At 40.4% G+C, this 18,406-nt stretch overlaps 1 protein-coding gene across 1 annotated transcript; it reads right to left on the bottom strand.

Moving 5' to 3' along the window:
- Positions 1–5,225: 5,225 nt before the first annotated feature.
- Positions 5,226–18,190, bottom strand: naglu (N-acetylglucosaminidase, alpha). The gene is made up of 6 exons (XM_030755446.1): positions 17,688–18,190; positions 11,918–12,065; positions 11,474–11,620; positions 11,077–11,162; positions 8,492–8,748; positions 5,226–8,253 (listed from the first exon to the last, which is right to left on the bottom strand). Exons 1-6 carry the CDS (start codon positions 18,098–18,100, stop codon positions 7,049–7,051), a joined length of 2,256 nt encoding a protein of 751 aa, XP_030611306.1. The 5' UTR covers positions 18,101–18,190; the 3' UTR covers positions 5,226–7,048.
- Between the last annotated feature and the right edge of the window lie 216 nt (positions 18,191–18,406).

An 18,406-nucleotide genomic window follows, 5' to 3' on the forward strand; every position in this document is an offset into this window, starting at 1 on the left:
TGAAGCATGCTTTTATGTCTCTTGGAGCAGCATTCACACAATACTCTTTCCTTACAGTCCTTACTCAAATGATCTTGTGTCAAACATGAGAAACACTTTGAGGAACTCTAGCCTTTCTTTATAAGGCTGGTTTCTGCTACCATGTGCTGTTTTTCACAGTATATGGCTTCTGAAAGGCACTGTTATTGTGACAAGAGCTTTTACCATTTTCAGGTGACTTTACATTTGCAGCTTGTGACATTTGATGCAGATGTGCTTCTCTTTGGCCTGGATGCTCTGGTCATTCACACATTTGCATACACATTTATCTTCAGCTTAATGTCACCAAACAAAGGATCTGCAGCTATTTTTGTTTTTCTGTTTATGAATCTGGCCAGATCTGAAAACTTAGCTCTCCTTCCACTTGTTTCTTAAATGCCAACGGCAGAAACTCTTCATTTCCATTTCTCTCATTTTATATTGCAGCTTAGATACTGTAACTCTGATATTAGGGGGATTCTCCATCTCTTGAAGTTGATTAATGTCCTGCATTGCATTGTTACAGCCAGTGAGAAATAGGGGTAACTATGAAGAGCCTTTGCATCATCTGGTTTAATTTGTGGCCAGTTGAATGCTCAATTCATGTAGGCAGTTGCAGTTCTCAGTTCATTGCTGTAATAATAAAACAGTTTGTTTCATTTCAATTCAATTTTATTTATGTAGTGTCAAATCACAACAAACAGTCGCCTCAAGGTGCTTTATATTGTGATCATGCAATAAATACAATATATATCGCTATATATGAAACAGCAACTTCCTCGCCTCACTGCAGCCTTGTTGAGGACTCTTGTGCTCACAACTTCTTGCCAAGTTCACCTCTGGTAAACTGTTCAAGGTAATACAACCTGTCACTGTCACTATCAGTCTTCTCATGAATGGTATGAACTCAAGTGGATCACCACTAAAGATAGAAATGTCTCTCTGGGGCAAATATGACATCTCAGTCATGGCATTTTGTTTCAGCATTACTTCACATAGTTTAATGGAAACAGACTGACATCAGTTTGGTGTCATCATCTCGTTTTACATGATGATCACTTCCCTTTGACTGCTCATCATGTTCACAATGCACTTTTGGCTCTTGGATGTTTAGCTGTTGAACACCTGCTAATTCTCCCTCAGGAGCCCCATGACTCTGAGATGATCTTGATGAGCTGCTACTAACTGAGCTTCTTGCAACATTGAGACCGGATGTTGTTTCAGCTGGTATAGTCATCTGGGCTCACATCTTCTTGATGCTGCTGACATGTGACAATGATCCATTTTTCAGCTTCACTTGTGAAGCTACTGAGCTGTTCCTTTTTTTGGCTGGAACCAAAACATCTGGTCTTTCATCTTCTGGCAACATCAACAATACACCATCCTTTGCAACTCATCATTTAGTTTTAAAAATTCATTTAAATGCCCATTAACAATGTCAGGACTCTCATTATCTTTTATTAGTCCATTAATTTATTCTTTTTCAAAGTTAACTGTGACAGCTTGGAACTTCTTGTTTCTGTGCCTGCCCAACTGTTCCTCCAGACCTTTTTGGGTGTACCTTTGTGCCCTATTGTAGCAAGTCTCACTGCTACAGCTCAGTGCTCTGCCCCTGGAATTGTGCGCGCCTTCATCCTCAAATCAGAAGTGCCTGACTCCGTGCTATAATTCACAAACGCACATCTTAAAGCAGATAACCCGTAAGCTGGAGAGGGAATGGCGTCTCATTAAATTAGAAGATGCTCATTTAGCCTGGAAAAAAGCCTCTATAAAAAAAAGCCCTCCGTAAAGCTAGGACATCTTACTATTCATCATTAATTGAAGAAAATAAAAACAACCCCAGGTTTCTTTTCAGCACTGTAGCCAGGCTGACAAAGAGTCAGAGCTCTGTAGAGCCGAGTATTCCTTTTATTTGAACTAGTAGTGACTTCATGGATTTCTTTACAAATAAAATTTTAAACATTAAAGAAAAAATTATTCATAACCATCTCAAAGATTATTCTTCATGTTCGGCTGCTTTCAGCACTACTGGTATTTGTTTAGACTCTTTTGCTCCAGTTGATCTTTCGGAGTTAACTTCAATAGTTACTTCCTCCAAACCAGCAACATGTTTATTAGACCCCATTCCTACTGTTCAAAGAAGTCTTTCCAATTATTGATGCTTCAATCTTAAAAATGATCAATCAGTCTTTATTAGTTGGCTATGTACCACAGACCTTCAAGGTGGCTGTAATTAAACCTCTACTTAAAAAGCCATCACTTGACCCAGCTGTCTTAGCTAATTATAGGCCAATCTCCAACCTTCCTTTTCTCTCAAAGATTCTTGAAAGAGTAGTTGTAAAACAGCTAACTGATCATCTGCAGAGGAACGGTTTATTTGAAGAGTTTCAGTCAGGTTTCAGAATTCATCACAGTACAGAAACAGCATTAGTGAAGGTTACAAATTATCTTCTTACGGCATCTGACAGTGGACTCATCTCTGTTCTTGTCCTGTTGGACCTCAGTGCAGCTTTTGATACTGTTGACCATAACATTTTATTACAGAGATTAGAGCTTGCTATAGGTATTAAAGGTACTGCACTGCAGTGGTTTGAATCATATTTATCTCATAGACTCCAATTTGTTCATGTAAATGGGGAGTCTTCTTCACACACTAAGGTTAATTATGGAGTTCCACAGGGTTCTGTGCTAGGACCAATTTTATTTACATTATACATGCTTCCCTTAGGCAGTATTATTAGAAAGCACTGCATCAAATTTCATTGTTATGCAGATGATACTCAGCTTTACCTATCAATGAAGCCAGATGACACACATCAATTAGTTAAACTGCAGGAATGTCTTAAAGACATTAAGGCCTGGATGACCTCTAATTTCCTGCTTCTAAATTCAGATAAAACTGAAATTCTTGTTCTCGGCCCCACAAATCTTAGAAACATGGTGTCTAACCAGCTACTTACTCTGGATGGCATTACTTTGGCCTCCAGTAACACTGTGAGAAATCTTAGTCATTTTTGACCAGGATATGTCCTTCAATGCACATATTAAACAAATATGTAGGACCGCTTTTTTGCATTTGCGCAATATTTCTAAAATTAGAAACATCCTTTCTCAGAGTGATGCTGAAAAGCTCATTCATGCATTTATTACTTCTAGGCTGGATTATTGTAATTCATTATTATCAGGCTGTCCTAAAAGCTCCCTTAAAGGATTCAGCTGATCCAAAATGCTGCAGCTAGAGTACTGACAGGGACTAGAAAGAGAGAGCAGATTTCTCCCATATTGGCTTCTCTTCATTGGCTCCCTGTTAAATCTAGAATAGAATTTAAAATCCTTCCTATATACAAGGTCTAAATAATAATCAGGCCCCATCTTATCTCAAAGACCTCATAGTACCATATCACCCCAACAGAGCACTTCACTCTCAGACTGCTGGCTTACTTGTGGTTCCTAGGATACTTAAGAGTAGAATGGGAGGCAGAGCCTTCAGCTTTCAGGCCCCTCTTCTGTGGAACCAGCTCCCAGCTTGGATTCAGGAGACAGACACCCTCTCTATTTTTAAGATTAGGCTTAAACTTTCCTTTTTGATCAAGCTTATAGTTAGAGCTGGATCAGGTGACCCTGAACCCTCCCTTAGTTATGCGCCTAGGCTACTGGGGAGCTCCCATGATGCCCTGAGTGTTTTTTTTTTCATTCACCTCTTTTCACTCTGTTTATACTCCACTCTGCATTTAATCATTAGTTATTATTAATCTCTGGCTCTCTTCCGCAGCATGTCCTTTGTACCTCAGCCCCACCTGGTCGGGGCAGATGACTGCCCCTCCCTGAGCCTGGTTTTGCTGGAGGTTTCTTCCTGTTAAAAGGGAGTTTTTCCTTCCCACTGTCACAAGTGTTTGCTCATAGGGGGTCATCTGAGTGTTGGGGTTTTCTCTGTATTATTGCAGGGTCTTTACCTTACAATAGTATTGAGGGCCCATCAGTAAATCATGAGATAGACAACGATGCCCACTCACATATACTCAAATTTATACACCACATTTCTAGTCCTACTGACCACTCACAGCACTTTAGTCTATGAGTCACATTTTCAATCTTACACTCATATAGCACTTTATTTTATACACTTAAAGCACTTTATCTACCGGACATGCACAGCCAAATTAGATTAATCAATTAACCAAACCTTTCTTTGGACAGTGAGAGGAAGCTGGAACACCTGGAGAAAACCCATGCATTTAGAACGGGTCAACTCCACACATATGGGCCCCAACTGGGGTTCGAACCAGGAACTTTCTTGCTATGACAAGACAGCTAACCATGGAACCACTGTGTAGCACTTGAAGAAAACCTAGGGCAGAGGGAGAACATTCATCCTTCACAAAGAAAGAACCCAGCTGGAAAGCAGGTTTGATCTAAGAACCTTTTTGCTGTTAGGCAACAGTGCACGTCAAAATGTCAAATTTGAAATATCAAATTTGATATGTTGGTCTAAGCCCTAAAGTGACAAAGTTTATTCCCTGGGAATATAAAACAATACTACAGTATTAGTACAGCTGCCAAAGTTCACACTTTGATCCGACAGGATTAATCAACTGAGGACCATGAATACAATCACCAGGTTAAGGATGGGCTGATGATGCTTATAAAGAACATTATCTAATCTGTTACCCCAGATTGTTGCACGCAAAATGTTCTACTTTTGTTAACAAATAATGCTATTTCAGGCCTAAGAACATTTTCATAAATAATATTTTTCCACTGTTATCATGTAAAACTGAAGAAAAGTTTTATAACAGAACATTTTACAACCTGCACCTTAACAGCCTTCTTAAAACATCCTCAGAAAGTTGGCTCCAAGATTTTACTTGAAAGGATGAACATCCGTCAAATGTTCTTTGAACAGATAACATTTGCCAGTGTTGTAGGTAGGGATGTACACAACTGGTTGACTAGACATGTAAACATTGCTACCTTTACTGCAAATAGTATTCGGTCTGCATGCCAAAGTATACTTGGGCAAGATACTGAACCCCAAGTTGCTCTGTGACACAAGTGTCGGAGTATGAATGTTAGACAATAAAAGCACTTAGCTTAGTTACGTATGGAAGTGCTTGTATGAATGGGTAAATGTAAACATGTTGTATAAGCGCTTTGAGTGCTCAGATAGAGTAGAAAAGCACTATATAAGAACTAGTCCATTTACCAGGGCTGCAACTCGGACAGACTTTTTTTTTTTAACTAGCAAACTTGTTGCCAGGAACATTCCTAGTTGTGGGAACATTTCCTACTAAATCAAAAAAAAAAAAAAACGTATTTGTAAAATACTGGAATATAGTGGAACATCAACATTTGAATGTCAGTGCTTATGTAGTAGTTTAAAATCTTTTTTTCCCCAGTTACTGATATTGTCATAAAACAACATTTATCAAAAAGAAAAATCTTATTTATGTTTTGGAAACCAAAACATTAACAATATGATGCATACAAATTATATTTTTGAGAAAGTATCTCATTTACGTAAAATGTTAAAATATGCCCCTCTGCAAATCGCCACTTTATTGTGGTGGAGGGTCCCAGTGATCCCAGGGGCCATGTTGTCCAGGGGCTTTTACTCCCTAGTAGTGTGGCCCAAGGCAAATTGGTCCTGGGTGATTCCGACAACCCTCATGACGGGAAGCTCAAGGAAACAGTTTACCCTGCCTGGGATACGGCTACGGAGCCCTACCCTGGAGGCATGCCTGGTGAGTGTGCTCAAGGGAGAGCACATGGTGGCCAGGCCTTAGGCCGTGGGCCCAGCCAGGAGCAGCCTGAAGAGGAGACATGGGCCCACTCTCCTGTAGCTTGTCAGCTTTATCATTCAGTACTAAATGCAAATCCATCTGTGTGGAGGACCTTCATAGATTAACTGAACATATAAGCATGAGCTCGAAAAAAAAAAACACCCAAATGGTTTGCTAACTACACTACCAGCCTACTTGTTCCACCATTTTTATAAAACACACAGTCCTGCCTGTCATTTTGTTCAGGAAAAAAACAAAACAAAATCACAATATCCAAATTAACTTCATACTGATGAATGGCAGAGACCATTTCCAAAGACATCATCTTGTAAGTAAAATTTTCCATAAAGTCAAACTTTAAGTGCACATCTGCTATCTAAAATTTCTGTGAAGTGCTGGTAAATTTGAGAAACAGTTCGACATATCCAATATTCAGATTAGCTTTCTTTGAGATAGAGGATGCACGTTAATCTCATGTCTGTGTTTTGTGCATAGCTGAAACTAGCTTTCCGAAATCATTAGAAAGGCATTATTATGTGCATAAAGTTAAATGTGCAATATGTTGACAAATTTTCTTCTTTCCTACATTTCTTTTGTCTTTATTCATGTGTAGGTTGTGTGATTGCTGGTGTGCTGTGAGAGAAGAGGGAAAAAAAGTGGCTGGGTTGGCAGTATTACAGCAATAAACAAGTTGCAGTAGGATATTCAAGTGCATGTTGAAATTACACAGCAGGTTTGTAAGCTGCCTTCAATTATATACATGCAAAGATTGGATTCACTTCGGACAGAACCAGGCCTGTGTCCCCTTTTCCTGACTTTATACAACTGAACCACAGACTGGAGGTTCCTATCAATCTCCTCATATTAATCTCAAATGGTGAATATGTACATTTCTTAAGAACTGGAACATTTTTTTTTTTTTTTTTACTTTTACATCTATTGAATCTAAAACAGTACCAATAAAGTTTGTAGAAGGAACACCTTCATGCAGTCATTAAGAAATCTGCATTTGATGCTTCCTCCTCTTCTAGGTGATCAGTGTCAACATGAAGTGAAAATAATCTTCAACAACAGACAAAAACCACCTCTGTTATTAATTTCACTACAAGTGCAAAACAGATTGTTCCTGTAAACCCAAGCAGTTATTTTCTTAAAATGTTGAGGGATTGCCAAGGACAACTGAATGTGGAAGAAAACATTCTTCAAGCTGTTACTTGATACAAGTTTTTCAAAAATGTATTCTCTGTTCACTATAGTCTATTTAAGGCCTGTGGATAGTACTTGAGGAAGATCCTGTGGGCAATCTTGTACGTGTCTCCTTGAGGTTTGGTTGGGTACTTTCTGCCATTGTAAATGAATCCCTTTTCTATTTGGAAAACTGCCTGGTTGAAGGTGTCCTGTTTGAAGGGTTGTCCACTGTTCAGACATTCCACCAGTGTTTGGACAAACAGGCCCCACCGCTGGGCATAGTAGTCCTCCACAAGGCCCCCCCACTCTTTGCTGGCATAGTCCAGGATCTCACCACTGGGACCCCAGAGAGTGATCTGGTTTCTGGCGTTCATGTCATACAGCTGTGCCTCCTTCTCATCCAGGGCAAGGGATCGAGCTTGCTCCAGCCATGTCCCCAACAGGAAGTTCTGGTCGCTACTCAGCAAACGATTGAGCTCGGGCAAGAGGTCATAGACTAGCACACCACCTGCAGTCAGCAACTCTGGCAACTTTTGGTTCTTGAAAGCATCTGCAATATCTTGATAAAAGGATGTTGTCAAAACTTGTAGGACTTCACGAGTCACATCCACAAGATCGTACCTGAATGTTTCTTTGGACATAAGAGAAGGAGCTGCATCCATAATGAGTTTCCAAGCTTTGTACAAGTCAGCTGGGTCATACCAAAGCCCAGTATTCATGCGAAAGGAAGGTCGGCGCACAAGTGGGCTATGGTTGTGGTTTCGGTAATGTGGGACAGTGCAGTTGTAAATGCTGGCAAACAGAAGCCTCCATGCAGTAGTCAGGTTCTCCTGTATATTGCCGTAGCGACGTACTGCATACAGTGATGCCCACTTAGCCAAGTTGACTGGCTCCTTGCGCCAAGCCAGCTCACTCATCAGCTCATACATCACGGGATTCTGCTGAATACCTTCAGGTGTCATGCCTATGCCTACTAGGGTCGAGTTTGGGAAATGCAAGGCTTTGAAAGGGCCTGAATTGATGCTCCCAACTGTGCCAAACAGCCCACTGTTGCCCCCAAAGTTCTGCAACATACACCAGATGAAAGGCTGCCCATAGAAAGACTCTGTGTAGGAGAAAATTGGCTCTGTCTCTGCAAATAGGTCCAGCACAATCATCCGTCCAAGGGGCACTCCGTGTAGTAAGGCCTGAATCTGGGCTGGCTTCCAGAATGCCGCATCACTGAAGAACAGCCAACCTTGCATGAGCCAAATGGCCTGAGGATCAACTGGAGAGAAAAAAAAAAGAGATTTGGATAAGGGTCAGCAATAGGACAGTTCTTGAACATGGGTGAAAATCAGCAGGGAGCTTGAGTGAGCTGTCTGTGCAAGAGAGTTGGACAACAGGTCATCCATGGGCCAACAAACTAGGGCAATTATTGTAAATGGATCCAAAAATTCTCACTGTTCAGACACTTGATTAGCAAGTTGCATTTTAAACAGGATGCAGATCATCCAAACACTCACCTGCTGTCATTGAGGCAAAGACAGAGCGACTGACTGCAGACAGGTAGGTGGGGTCAGAGGAAGGTGGAGTCATCTCATTGAAGGTGTCAGTGTTGTACACATGATCTGTCCCAAATTGCTTCACCACCTGGGACAGATAGAGGGAGCCAATCTGATGGAAAAGGGGGTCTTGTGGGTCTAAGATATAGGAACATGAGTAGCTGCAGTTGAAATGAGACCAAGGCCCCAGTCTGGTTATCCTGGCTTCTGGATACAGCCTGAAACACAAGTTCCACTTAAGTGAAGCAGAAATTCCACAAAAATATTAACTCTGTAGTCACAGACTGGTTAAATAATTTGGGTAAACACAGTAAGACACAGTTGGGACAGCTGGCCTGAATGGACCCCATTTTGAGGCAGCAGTGCGAAACCACCAAGAAAAAGTTTTTCTATTTTTGTTACATTCAAAAATAAAAATAAGACAATACAGAGGAGAATAAGACAAGTAAGAGTGTTTGTACTTGGAATGTGTGTATGTGTATGCATGCCTGCTTAAGTCCCATAGTATCTGACCAGTATGGAATAATATTTATGTCGAAAGTCACGTGTGAGGAACAACATAATCCAAGCACATAATTTAATTTCACAAGCCCAGGTATTCATTCCTCACATGTAAATTCAACAACTCGTGCACGTAGAACTCAGCAGCTACGTGCACAAAGAAGCCATGTAAGTATTTTGCAAATAAACAACTTTTTGCTACAATTTATGGCAATTTCATTGTTTCAATAATTATTCAGTAAAGCTGTTATGTACTGATGGGATGCAAGAACCTCACTTTTTTTTTTTTAAATATTGAAATATGAGAAGCGTTAAGCTATATATAGATATATATAGCTGTATAATAAAAGGACTTATTTGGCCCTCTTGGGAATAAGAGGTTTTCCCTCAGCTGTGTGGTGGGTCATTAAATGGACCTCATTGTTGAAAGTCAGGAAGGATGTTGGAAGATGAATTTGGAAATTAACAAGAAAAAAAAAAACTGTCATTCTGAAGCAGAAAAATTGCGATTGTGGAGGCAAATCAGCAAAACTTATAGCATACAGGTTAAGCAAATAAGTCGAAAATACTATCTGCAACATAAGGAATCCTAAAGCAAATGAAATTGAAATAGAGAACGCTTTGAAAAGGTTTACCAAACACTATATTCACAATCTCAAAGGCCCAGTGAACCTCTGACTGAAAGCTTCTTAAACTCTCTGGATTTACCCAGACTAAAATGTAAACATAATACAGCTTATATCAGAGAAAGAGCTGAATCTGACCATTTCCAAGTTAAAGCCTGGGAAGTCCCCTGATTCTGATAGCTTTACTCCAGAGTAGTATAGGTCTATGAAATTAGTTATTGCCATTACTGCTGAACACTTTTAACCGGATCGCACAGAAAGGGGAAGTCCCACCTTCCTGGAGGGAGGCCGTTATTTCAGTGACCCCTAAGGAGGGGAAAGATCGTCAAGAATGTAGTAACTACAGTATAGAGCTGTAAGTACAAGTTATTTACAGCTATTTTAGCACGCAGACTGGAAAAATTTCTACCTGACCTTATACATTTGGTCCAGATGGGATTTATTAGACAAACAGTGTGACAAACAATATGAGACAAACACTACATTTACTAGAACAAATAAATCAAGATAATTATGCCTTTTATAATGATTTAATGGATTCTATTTAAAGATAACAGATTTACAGTCTGCAGCAGAGCGTTAGAAACTTGGGATTTACTGAAGAGGTACAGTGATGAGTTAGTGACTGGAAGGTGTGGACACAGGTATTTTTGCTGCTGGACTTATTGCTATTTCTAGGACTTTAAATCTCAGTGTGCACAGTTTGGGGTGGATTCACACAAATGTGATTTAGTAAGGTTTGCAGCATGCAACGATCTTCAAATCACATTATTATTTAACACTGGAAAAATTCCTGTCTTATTTTCTGCCTAATATGAATGTGATAGCTGTTGCAAGGACTCTTTTTGAAATGCCAGGAGGAGATGAGGACATGATGACATGCTACAATGAGAACTGCAAATAGCATGGAAGCCAGTGCTCATCTTTACTCCACAGGGCAGATACAAAGAGTTCTGCAATATCACAAACTGACTCATCATTTTTCTTTGAACTTGTCTCCAATATTGTTACATATTAATTTGCCTGTATAGCCAATAATGTGACTCAGACATATCTTAAGTATATTAGAGTAACATCTGAATCTTAATATATTGTTCAGCTCTCAATGGAATGTATAATTTTGAGTGAAAAAAAAAATAATGGATGATTTGAAAAAAGACTATTGCCCACAGTGGCTGTGAATCCGATTCTTTCCTGACTTTAATAAATAGCTGCAGCGACACGCAGTCTGCAGGACAAAATAAAAAGAGCACTGAGCCCATTTATGTAAGTGACAAAAGTGAGATTAACTTCATTAACACACGGTCAGCTCAGGAGCTAATGGTAAACAATGTTTTGTGTTATTTTTACATATCAGCAGGTCAGATTTCATGCTTATGATTATATGTATAATTGTGAAATGCAAGACAAACGAGTGACCTTAGGATTCCCTTGGGAATGTTTCCAGAGAAGGCTGGCAGCACGGGGATCATGCCAAAGGACCTCATCCGCTCTAGAATTTTAAACTGGAAAGAGTGAGGAAAAAGTGATGTGAGATGATTCATTCCACAGCAGCTTGTCAGCAAACACAGATAGTATGAAGAGAATTGATACTGTTAAACCAGAAAGGGCAACAAAGCACTGCTTCTGTTGTAGAATAATGGTGTGATATCTGTATCATTAAATGATTCAAACCAAATTTTTGTTTATGATTCACGCACTGCTTTCAGTCCGTTCACTCTCAGGCAAAATGAGTGATTTTACCACGGTGTGGGCGAAGCATGAAACGCTCAGATTCTACAGATTGTTCTTTTGAACTATGCTGAGGTTTCATTACTTGAAGGTAGAGCTGGTTCACATGCCAGGACTGGGGCAGAGGTCCACCAAACTTGAACAGGTTTGCCATACGGTTCCAGGCAAGAAACGCTGGGCCAGAGAAGAACTCTTCTATCTCTGACTGGTTTAACCCAAGAGCACGATAAACCTAAAAGGTAAACAAGAACAAGAGCTCTTACGTATTTACCTGCTGCTAAACATATGAAGGTCTGCATTCTGTATCTAATTCTAACTCATTTCAGTGTCAAAATAAGCAAAGTTTCCCATTCTTGTAACCCTCTTAGCATTTGGCTGAACCTGTTCTCCTCACAGCTCTGAGAGTCATGCAAAAATCCTGTTAACCATACCACAGAACTGAAGCACGTGACTTTATCTACTCCTGATTTCATATCATCGCAAACACGGCAAGAGTAGCAGACGCAGGATGCTGGCTTGAGGCTCTTACCTCTTGCCACAGGGCTTCTTGGCCAGTGAAAGCCAGGGGCAGATTGATTCCATTCAGTGCCATCCAGTCAATCTCTCTCTCCCATCTTGGCCAGTCCCACCACACAGAGGAATAACTAAAGGTGCAAACGTTCTGATAATACCGGAATCTAGATACAAACACAGACATATATGATAAAAAACATCATTATTTTAGTACAATGTTAAGCATCATGCTGCAATAGACTAAATTATTTAGGAACAGCTGTAGTTTGCAGGATTATGGCTTTATACAACTCTCACTGCACCACTGAGGAAAGCAGGAAAGCATTACAAGTTATTCCTTCTGTAATGAATATTAGGGCTGCACTTTATATCATCTTTTAAAAGATATTTTCAAATTAGATACAAGATGAGAAAATACTGTTCGAAATATTGTTTGTTTGTCTCACTTCCCCTCTGCAGCTCCAGCTCTGCTTGCTCTCTGCAAACTGTTTTGTTTCTGTGACTGCCTGCAGGTCTGCGCTATAAAGCAGCATTTGGGCTTATCCAGGTAAGCTGAGCATTAATGTTGAGTTTTCAGTATTATGGAGGTGGTTCACTTTTTCTCCGGGTACATTTCCATGGTGTAGACAATGCTGTAAACCTAACCTGCTCCAGAACAGGTTAGGCTCAAGATTAGAGGTCAACAGGTATGAAATCATTGCCTTCTGACCAATCAGATCTCTGGAAAAGAATGTCACCATTCCTGGAAGATCCACTGGACCTCGATGCACAGAGGAGGGTCTGAGGTGTTTTAAGAGTATCTAGGTTTTTGTCTTTCATCAGTAATAAATATAGATTCTTAGGAAAAGCTTTATTTCCTGATTTTTTTTTTCTTCTGATGACTGAAAACAGTTTTATTGTTCTATAAGTGATGAGTTAGTATTAACATAATGATACTAAAACTGTGCACATATTTGCTGACCTTACATTAAATATGCACATAAACTAAACCTACATTTGAATTATTTACTTGCTCTCAGATTTTTAAATACCACCGAGGCTGCAGCTGAAAGAATAAGAATTAAAACGGTCTTATACACATCATTTTGTTAATGTAATAGAACAACTATATTCCATCAGTCTTAATAATAGAGCTGTGATATTGATAAGTCTGTTAACTTACACACAACAATTGTGCCGCCTTTCCTTCTTGGCTTTAAATATGTTAAACTTTATTAGTATAGTAGCCATCTTCCAGGCTTACTAACCAAAGCATTTAAAGCACACACACACACACACACACACACACACACACACACACACACACACACACACACACACACACACAGCAGTGCACTGTCTGCAGCAGATTTTAAACAGTCTATTTATGAACACTGTTATCAATTTAAACAGAATTTAAAAACAAGTATGCAAACGTTTTTTGAAGAGGGAGGGTGTGTGTGTGTGTGTGTGTGTGTGTGTGTGTGTGTGGTGGTGATGTCAAAGTCAAACCCAGGCCCCTTCATTAGCCTTTTGGCCTATCGGTTGCCTTCTCATATACCCAGATTGTTGACTATTTTAATAGTTAATAACACTTTGTTTTTTTTAGTTTTATTAACTTTTGTCCATACAGCCAAAACCTAATAAACACCATTCGTTGTCATTCCACCTGCTATACTGTTTGTGTGCTGTTGCTGCTGCATTAAAAGCCACTCTGACACATTAACTATTGATTCCAAAAAAGAAAAAATTTGAACTTTTTGGAATGACTGAATCACAAGTACAGCCTTACAGCACGAAAAATATAGTCAACTTTTTATACAGCACTCTTAGTTTAAAAACAAAAAGGAACATTTCAAAAGAAATTAAAACACCCCATAAATAAAGCAACAGCGGAGTTATCTGAAAAGTAGGTGTCAGGTGTTCCAGTGAAGGAGGTGAGACTGGAAGCTCAGACACTGCCTGTAAATAAACCAGTGTCTATTTACTGCACCCCACAACTATGTTATAGACATGGGCGAACCAAACTGTACTACACTTGCTGTGGATTTTTCAGTCCAACCACTGTGCACATGACATAGCTGCAGTGAGCTGATGCGGGTCTAATGCACAACAGATAATTGAAAGGAAGAGTGCTTTAAAGGGCCTGGCTGCAGTACAAGTGTTCACAGAAAACAATGACAAATGTGTGACAACGCTCCATTTCTCATGCGCCCGGGTTGTGGGGAACGAGGCTGAGAATTATATGCCCCAACACCAAATACTGTAATCACAGAATTCAAACATTTACATGGACAAATACCCTGGCATGCTCCTGTGTATAGTTTGAACCTGTTATGACAGCACTCACAGTTACTCTGCCCCCGGAGGGCGAACAGGGTATTGTTTTTTGGTATGTTTACAAAATTGCAACAAAACTACCAGCCCGATTCATACCGAATTTACATGAAAGATGGCCGGTGACTCCTAGATCACCTGAAAACATTTTTGGCATCATTAGGAATTACATCAATCAGTCAAAACATAATAAGGCAACATGTGGCATTTGATTGCTGACCAACAGGTGAAAGTTGTGAGAGTGATGAGGGCAAAAGACAGACAGCGATATTGATAGCAACCAATTTGAGAGATTTTAAGCATGCTTATACTGTATAGTTAGTGTGTAGTGTAGGGCTGTAGATATGGATTATTTTAATAATAGAGTATTCTATCGATTATTCCCTCGAGTAAGATAAGAAATATTTTTGTCTCATTATTGAGCAATTATAAATATACAAAGGAGAAAAAAAACAGGTCTTTTAAAATCTTGTGTACCGCAGAGCACAGAGTGCGATATGTTGATCAGACATATTGGTAGGGATGTGTCCCTACCCTCCCTCCCTAATTCTACGCCCCTGGATTAAATGAACCACCAAAGCCAAAACAATTTGTGTCAAGGAGTTTTTTTTAGAATTGAGTTACTCAAATTGTTGCAGTCCTAGTGTTGTGTAGTGTGTTTAGTGTTTTGTGTAGTTATGGACAAAGCAGATGCTAGCAAAAAAAGCCACCAAAGGCAGACTCAAATGTAAACGTTGTCTCCAGCTGTACCCAAAAGGTTAAGGTAAAATGGCCTATCCCTTAACATGCCCATGCACTCCGGGAGGAATGGGACAACATCCCACAGGCCACTATTGACAATCTGGTGATGTCTGTGCACCTCTGATGCATGAAGCCAACGGTGGACACACTCAATACTGAGTGCTGTGAACTCTGATCACTGACCATGCTGTGTTCGCTTTGTGATAATGTTGCTATTGAAGCCTGAAATGATAGAACATAGTGTGGTTTGGAGGAAGTAACCAATGAAGTCAATGAAGAAAGATCAATTGGAGAGCAAGAGTCTAAACAAATACCAGCACTACTGAGAGCAGCTGAACATAAAGATATGTCTTTGAGATGGTTATGAATAATTTTTTCTCCATCCATCCATCTTCTTCCACTTATCCGGGGCCGGGTCGCGGGGGCAGCAGCCTAAACAGAGAAGCTCAGACCTCCCACTCCCAAGTCACCTCCTCCAGCTCATCCGGTGGGACCCCAAGGCATTCCCTGGCCAGCTGAGTGATATAATCTCTCCAGCGTGTCCTGGGTCTGCCCTGGGGCCTATTCCCAGTAGGACAAGCCCAGAACACCTCACACAAGAGGCACCCAAGGAGGCATCCTAGTCAGATCCCTGAACCACCTCAACTGGCTCCTTTTGAATTTTTCCTCTAAGGGCTGTTTCACACCGGATGCGTTGCGTAAAACAACACGAAATTCCAACTAGCTGTGTGTCTGCGGTAAAATAGTATGATTTTACTGTTCCCACATTACTGTATATTCAGTACATCGGTGCATGTTTTGAGCTATGAGCTCACATGTTGCTAAATGCCGCACTCTGATTGGTCAGATCTATTTGTTCGCTTGTGAAAGTCGGAAAAATCGAGCTTAATCCGAAAAAAATAAATGCCACAAAATTGTCCTGTGAAATCCAGTTCCGGTTCCGATTCCACTTTCGGTGTGTAAAGGCCTTAATGGTTAAAATTTTATTGGTGAAGAATTCATTGAGTCATTACCAGTTAAGGTTAAAGGAATACTCGGCTCAACAGAGCTCTGTCTCTTTGTCAGCCTGGCTACAGTGCTCAAAAGAAAACTGGGGTTGTTCTTATTTTCTTCAATCAGTGATGAATAATAAGATGTTGTAGCTTTACAGACGTTTTTTTTTTTTTAACAGAGCAACAAACTCTTTTTCCAGGCTAAACGAAGATCTTCTAAATTAGAGAAATGCCATTTCCTCTCCAGCTTATCTGGAGGTTATCTGCTTTAAGCAGATAACCAGGGAGGGTTACGCCAGGGGGTCAACCAATTCTGATTTGAAGTTTTATTTTTCAGAGGAGCCACATTATCCAGAGTCATACGCAGTAAGGATGTAATAGTATTAAGGAGATAATCGACCTCTGTGGGAGTAGAGTTTAGATAGCTTCTCTTCACTGTGTTGGCACATGGCACTGCAAATAACAATAGAGATTGATATGCTTGAATTTAATTACAGAACTTTTAGAAAGGCTTCTACTGTAATATTTATTCTGCACTGCTGTGAAATCATTGTTGTAAATATTAAGAAATGCTTAGACAGGAGAGGGTTTTCAGGGAATACTGTTAAGTCTTCAGCTTCTATGCCACAAGATCCAGAGTGTGATTAAAGTGGTGGGTTCATTTAAATTTTGAGAGAAGCCAACTTAATCTAATAGTAGATTAAATGCAGTGTTGAGGCTCATTTTCAGCATCTACATGGATGTTAAAATCACCCACTATAATTATTTCATATGAACTGAGCACTAAATAAGATTAAAAAAAAAAAGTCAGTTGAAATCAGACAGAAATGCTGAGAAGGGGCCAGGTGGACAACAGATTACTAATAAAACTCTTTTTTAAAATTTTTCCAATTAGGGCGGGCAAGGCTACAAGTTGGCCTTTGAAATGAATTAAAACTGTCTGGGTTTTTGGTTAATTAATAAGCTGGAGTGGAAGATTGCTGCTACTCCTCCTCCTCAGCCTGTGCTTCCAGCCTTTGAACAGCCTGACTCGGGGGTGTTGATTGATTTAAACTAAGCTATTCATCCTGTTGTAGCCAGCTTTCTGTAAGGCAGAATAGAAGAGTGAGATCTAATGTTTAATAATGCACATTTAACTGTTTAACTCCTTGGTGCTCTTACTCTTAGTGAATTTTTATGCTGGTTTTTGGTTTGGTTTTTCTCTATGGGGGGTTTTTGGGGGGGGTGACAGGAGGAGAGAAGCTGCAGAGAGGCAACTCTGCTTCCTGGTCTCAATCCTAGGTAGTCACGGTTTTTTTTTTTTGTTTGTTGTTTTTTGTTTTTAAATCGGCCAGATTTCTAGAAATGAGAACTGCTCCATCCAAAGTAGGATGGATGCCGTCTCTCCTTACAGGTTTTCCCCAGAACGTTTCCCAATTATCTATAAAGCCCACATCGTTTTTTGGACACCACTCAGAAAGACAGCAATTTAAGGCAGTTAAACATGACGCTCCTTGGGGAGGATTCAGAGAAAACTACAGAGTCCGATTCAATATTAACTTCAGTGACCTCCGATTGGCGTAACCGGGTGTCATTCCTGTCGACGTGACCTCTTAACCTAGAAAAGAGGTTTTAAAGTATTCTTAAATGACGTGAATGTGAAGTTAAGTAGCTGCACTGTGTTTGCTGGGCTTAGAGAGCTGATGGGAAACCGCGCTGATCCGGACATCTTTGTGTCAATCACTGCGGGTCACTGACCTGTGGGGGGTGTTGATGCGCAGGACGCCGGTCAGCTTTGGCAAAGGTCTGGGCACATCCAGCTGATTCCCAGACCAAGAAACGTGGCAGTTGCAAAAATATTTCAAATAATTGTAAATCCCAGAAGCCACGGCCACTCCGGTGCTGCCTGTTGCAACGATCTTATTGTTTTTGGTAGACCTGAGTTCACACATGTCCAGGCTGTCGTTGGAAAGGCTCCTGTTGACTGACACTATGAACTCGGTCGATCTGTTTCCGAGCAGCCGCTTCAGCAGCTCGGTCACGGCTCTGCCCTGCGCTTTGTCGCTGGTTCTCGGTTTGATGTGGTCCAGAGCAGGAAATCTGCAGCATGCGCTTACAAAAAGACAGAAGACGACCGACAGAGCCAGGCAGCAGCCGCTTCTAGGTGACATTTTGATCCCTGTCTGAGTGATACACTTTCCCACCGCAGCAAAAGTTTAAAAACGAGTTTATTTCTCCATTTGCAGAAAACCAGGAAGCGTTGCTTTACCGAAAGTTTGCTGGCCAATCAGAGAAAGAGCTGCGGTTTCCGCTAGAACTGTCAGCCAATCGGCGAGCGCCGTTTCCATAAAGGTTTTTGGCATGTGATCAGTTTGTCATATGACAGCAAAATAACAAAGGTGTTGTATGAGATAAATCAATCAACCAATCAGAAGGTGAAGCTGCTGAAACAGTGAGAGTCACAGCAAATCCAGCTC

This window comes from Archocentrus centrarchus, chromosome 19 (genome assembly GCF_007364275.1).
Source record: "Archocentrus centrarchus isolate MPI-CPG fArcCen1 chromosome 19, fArcCen1, whole genome shotgun sequence".
Lineage (NCBI taxonomy): Eukaryota > Metazoa > Chordata > Actinopteri > Cichliformes > Cichlidae > Archocentrus > Archocentrus centrarchus.

Excerpts from the sequence above, each read along its gene's own strand:
- naglu (XM_030755446.1), bottom strand. The coding sequence starts at position 18,100 with ATGTCACCTAGAAGCGGCTGCTGCCTGGCTCTGTCGGTCGTCTTCTGT. Across the intron at positions 11,163-11,473 it reads TGAACCAGCTCTACCTTCAA|TTTAAAATTCTAGAGCGGAT; the intron begins GTAATGAAACCT and ends CACTCTTTCCAG. Across the intron at positions 8,254-8,491 it reads CTTTGCCTCAATGACAGCAG|TTGATCCTCAGGCCATTTGG; the intron begins GTGAGTGTTTGG and ends TTTTCTCTCCAG.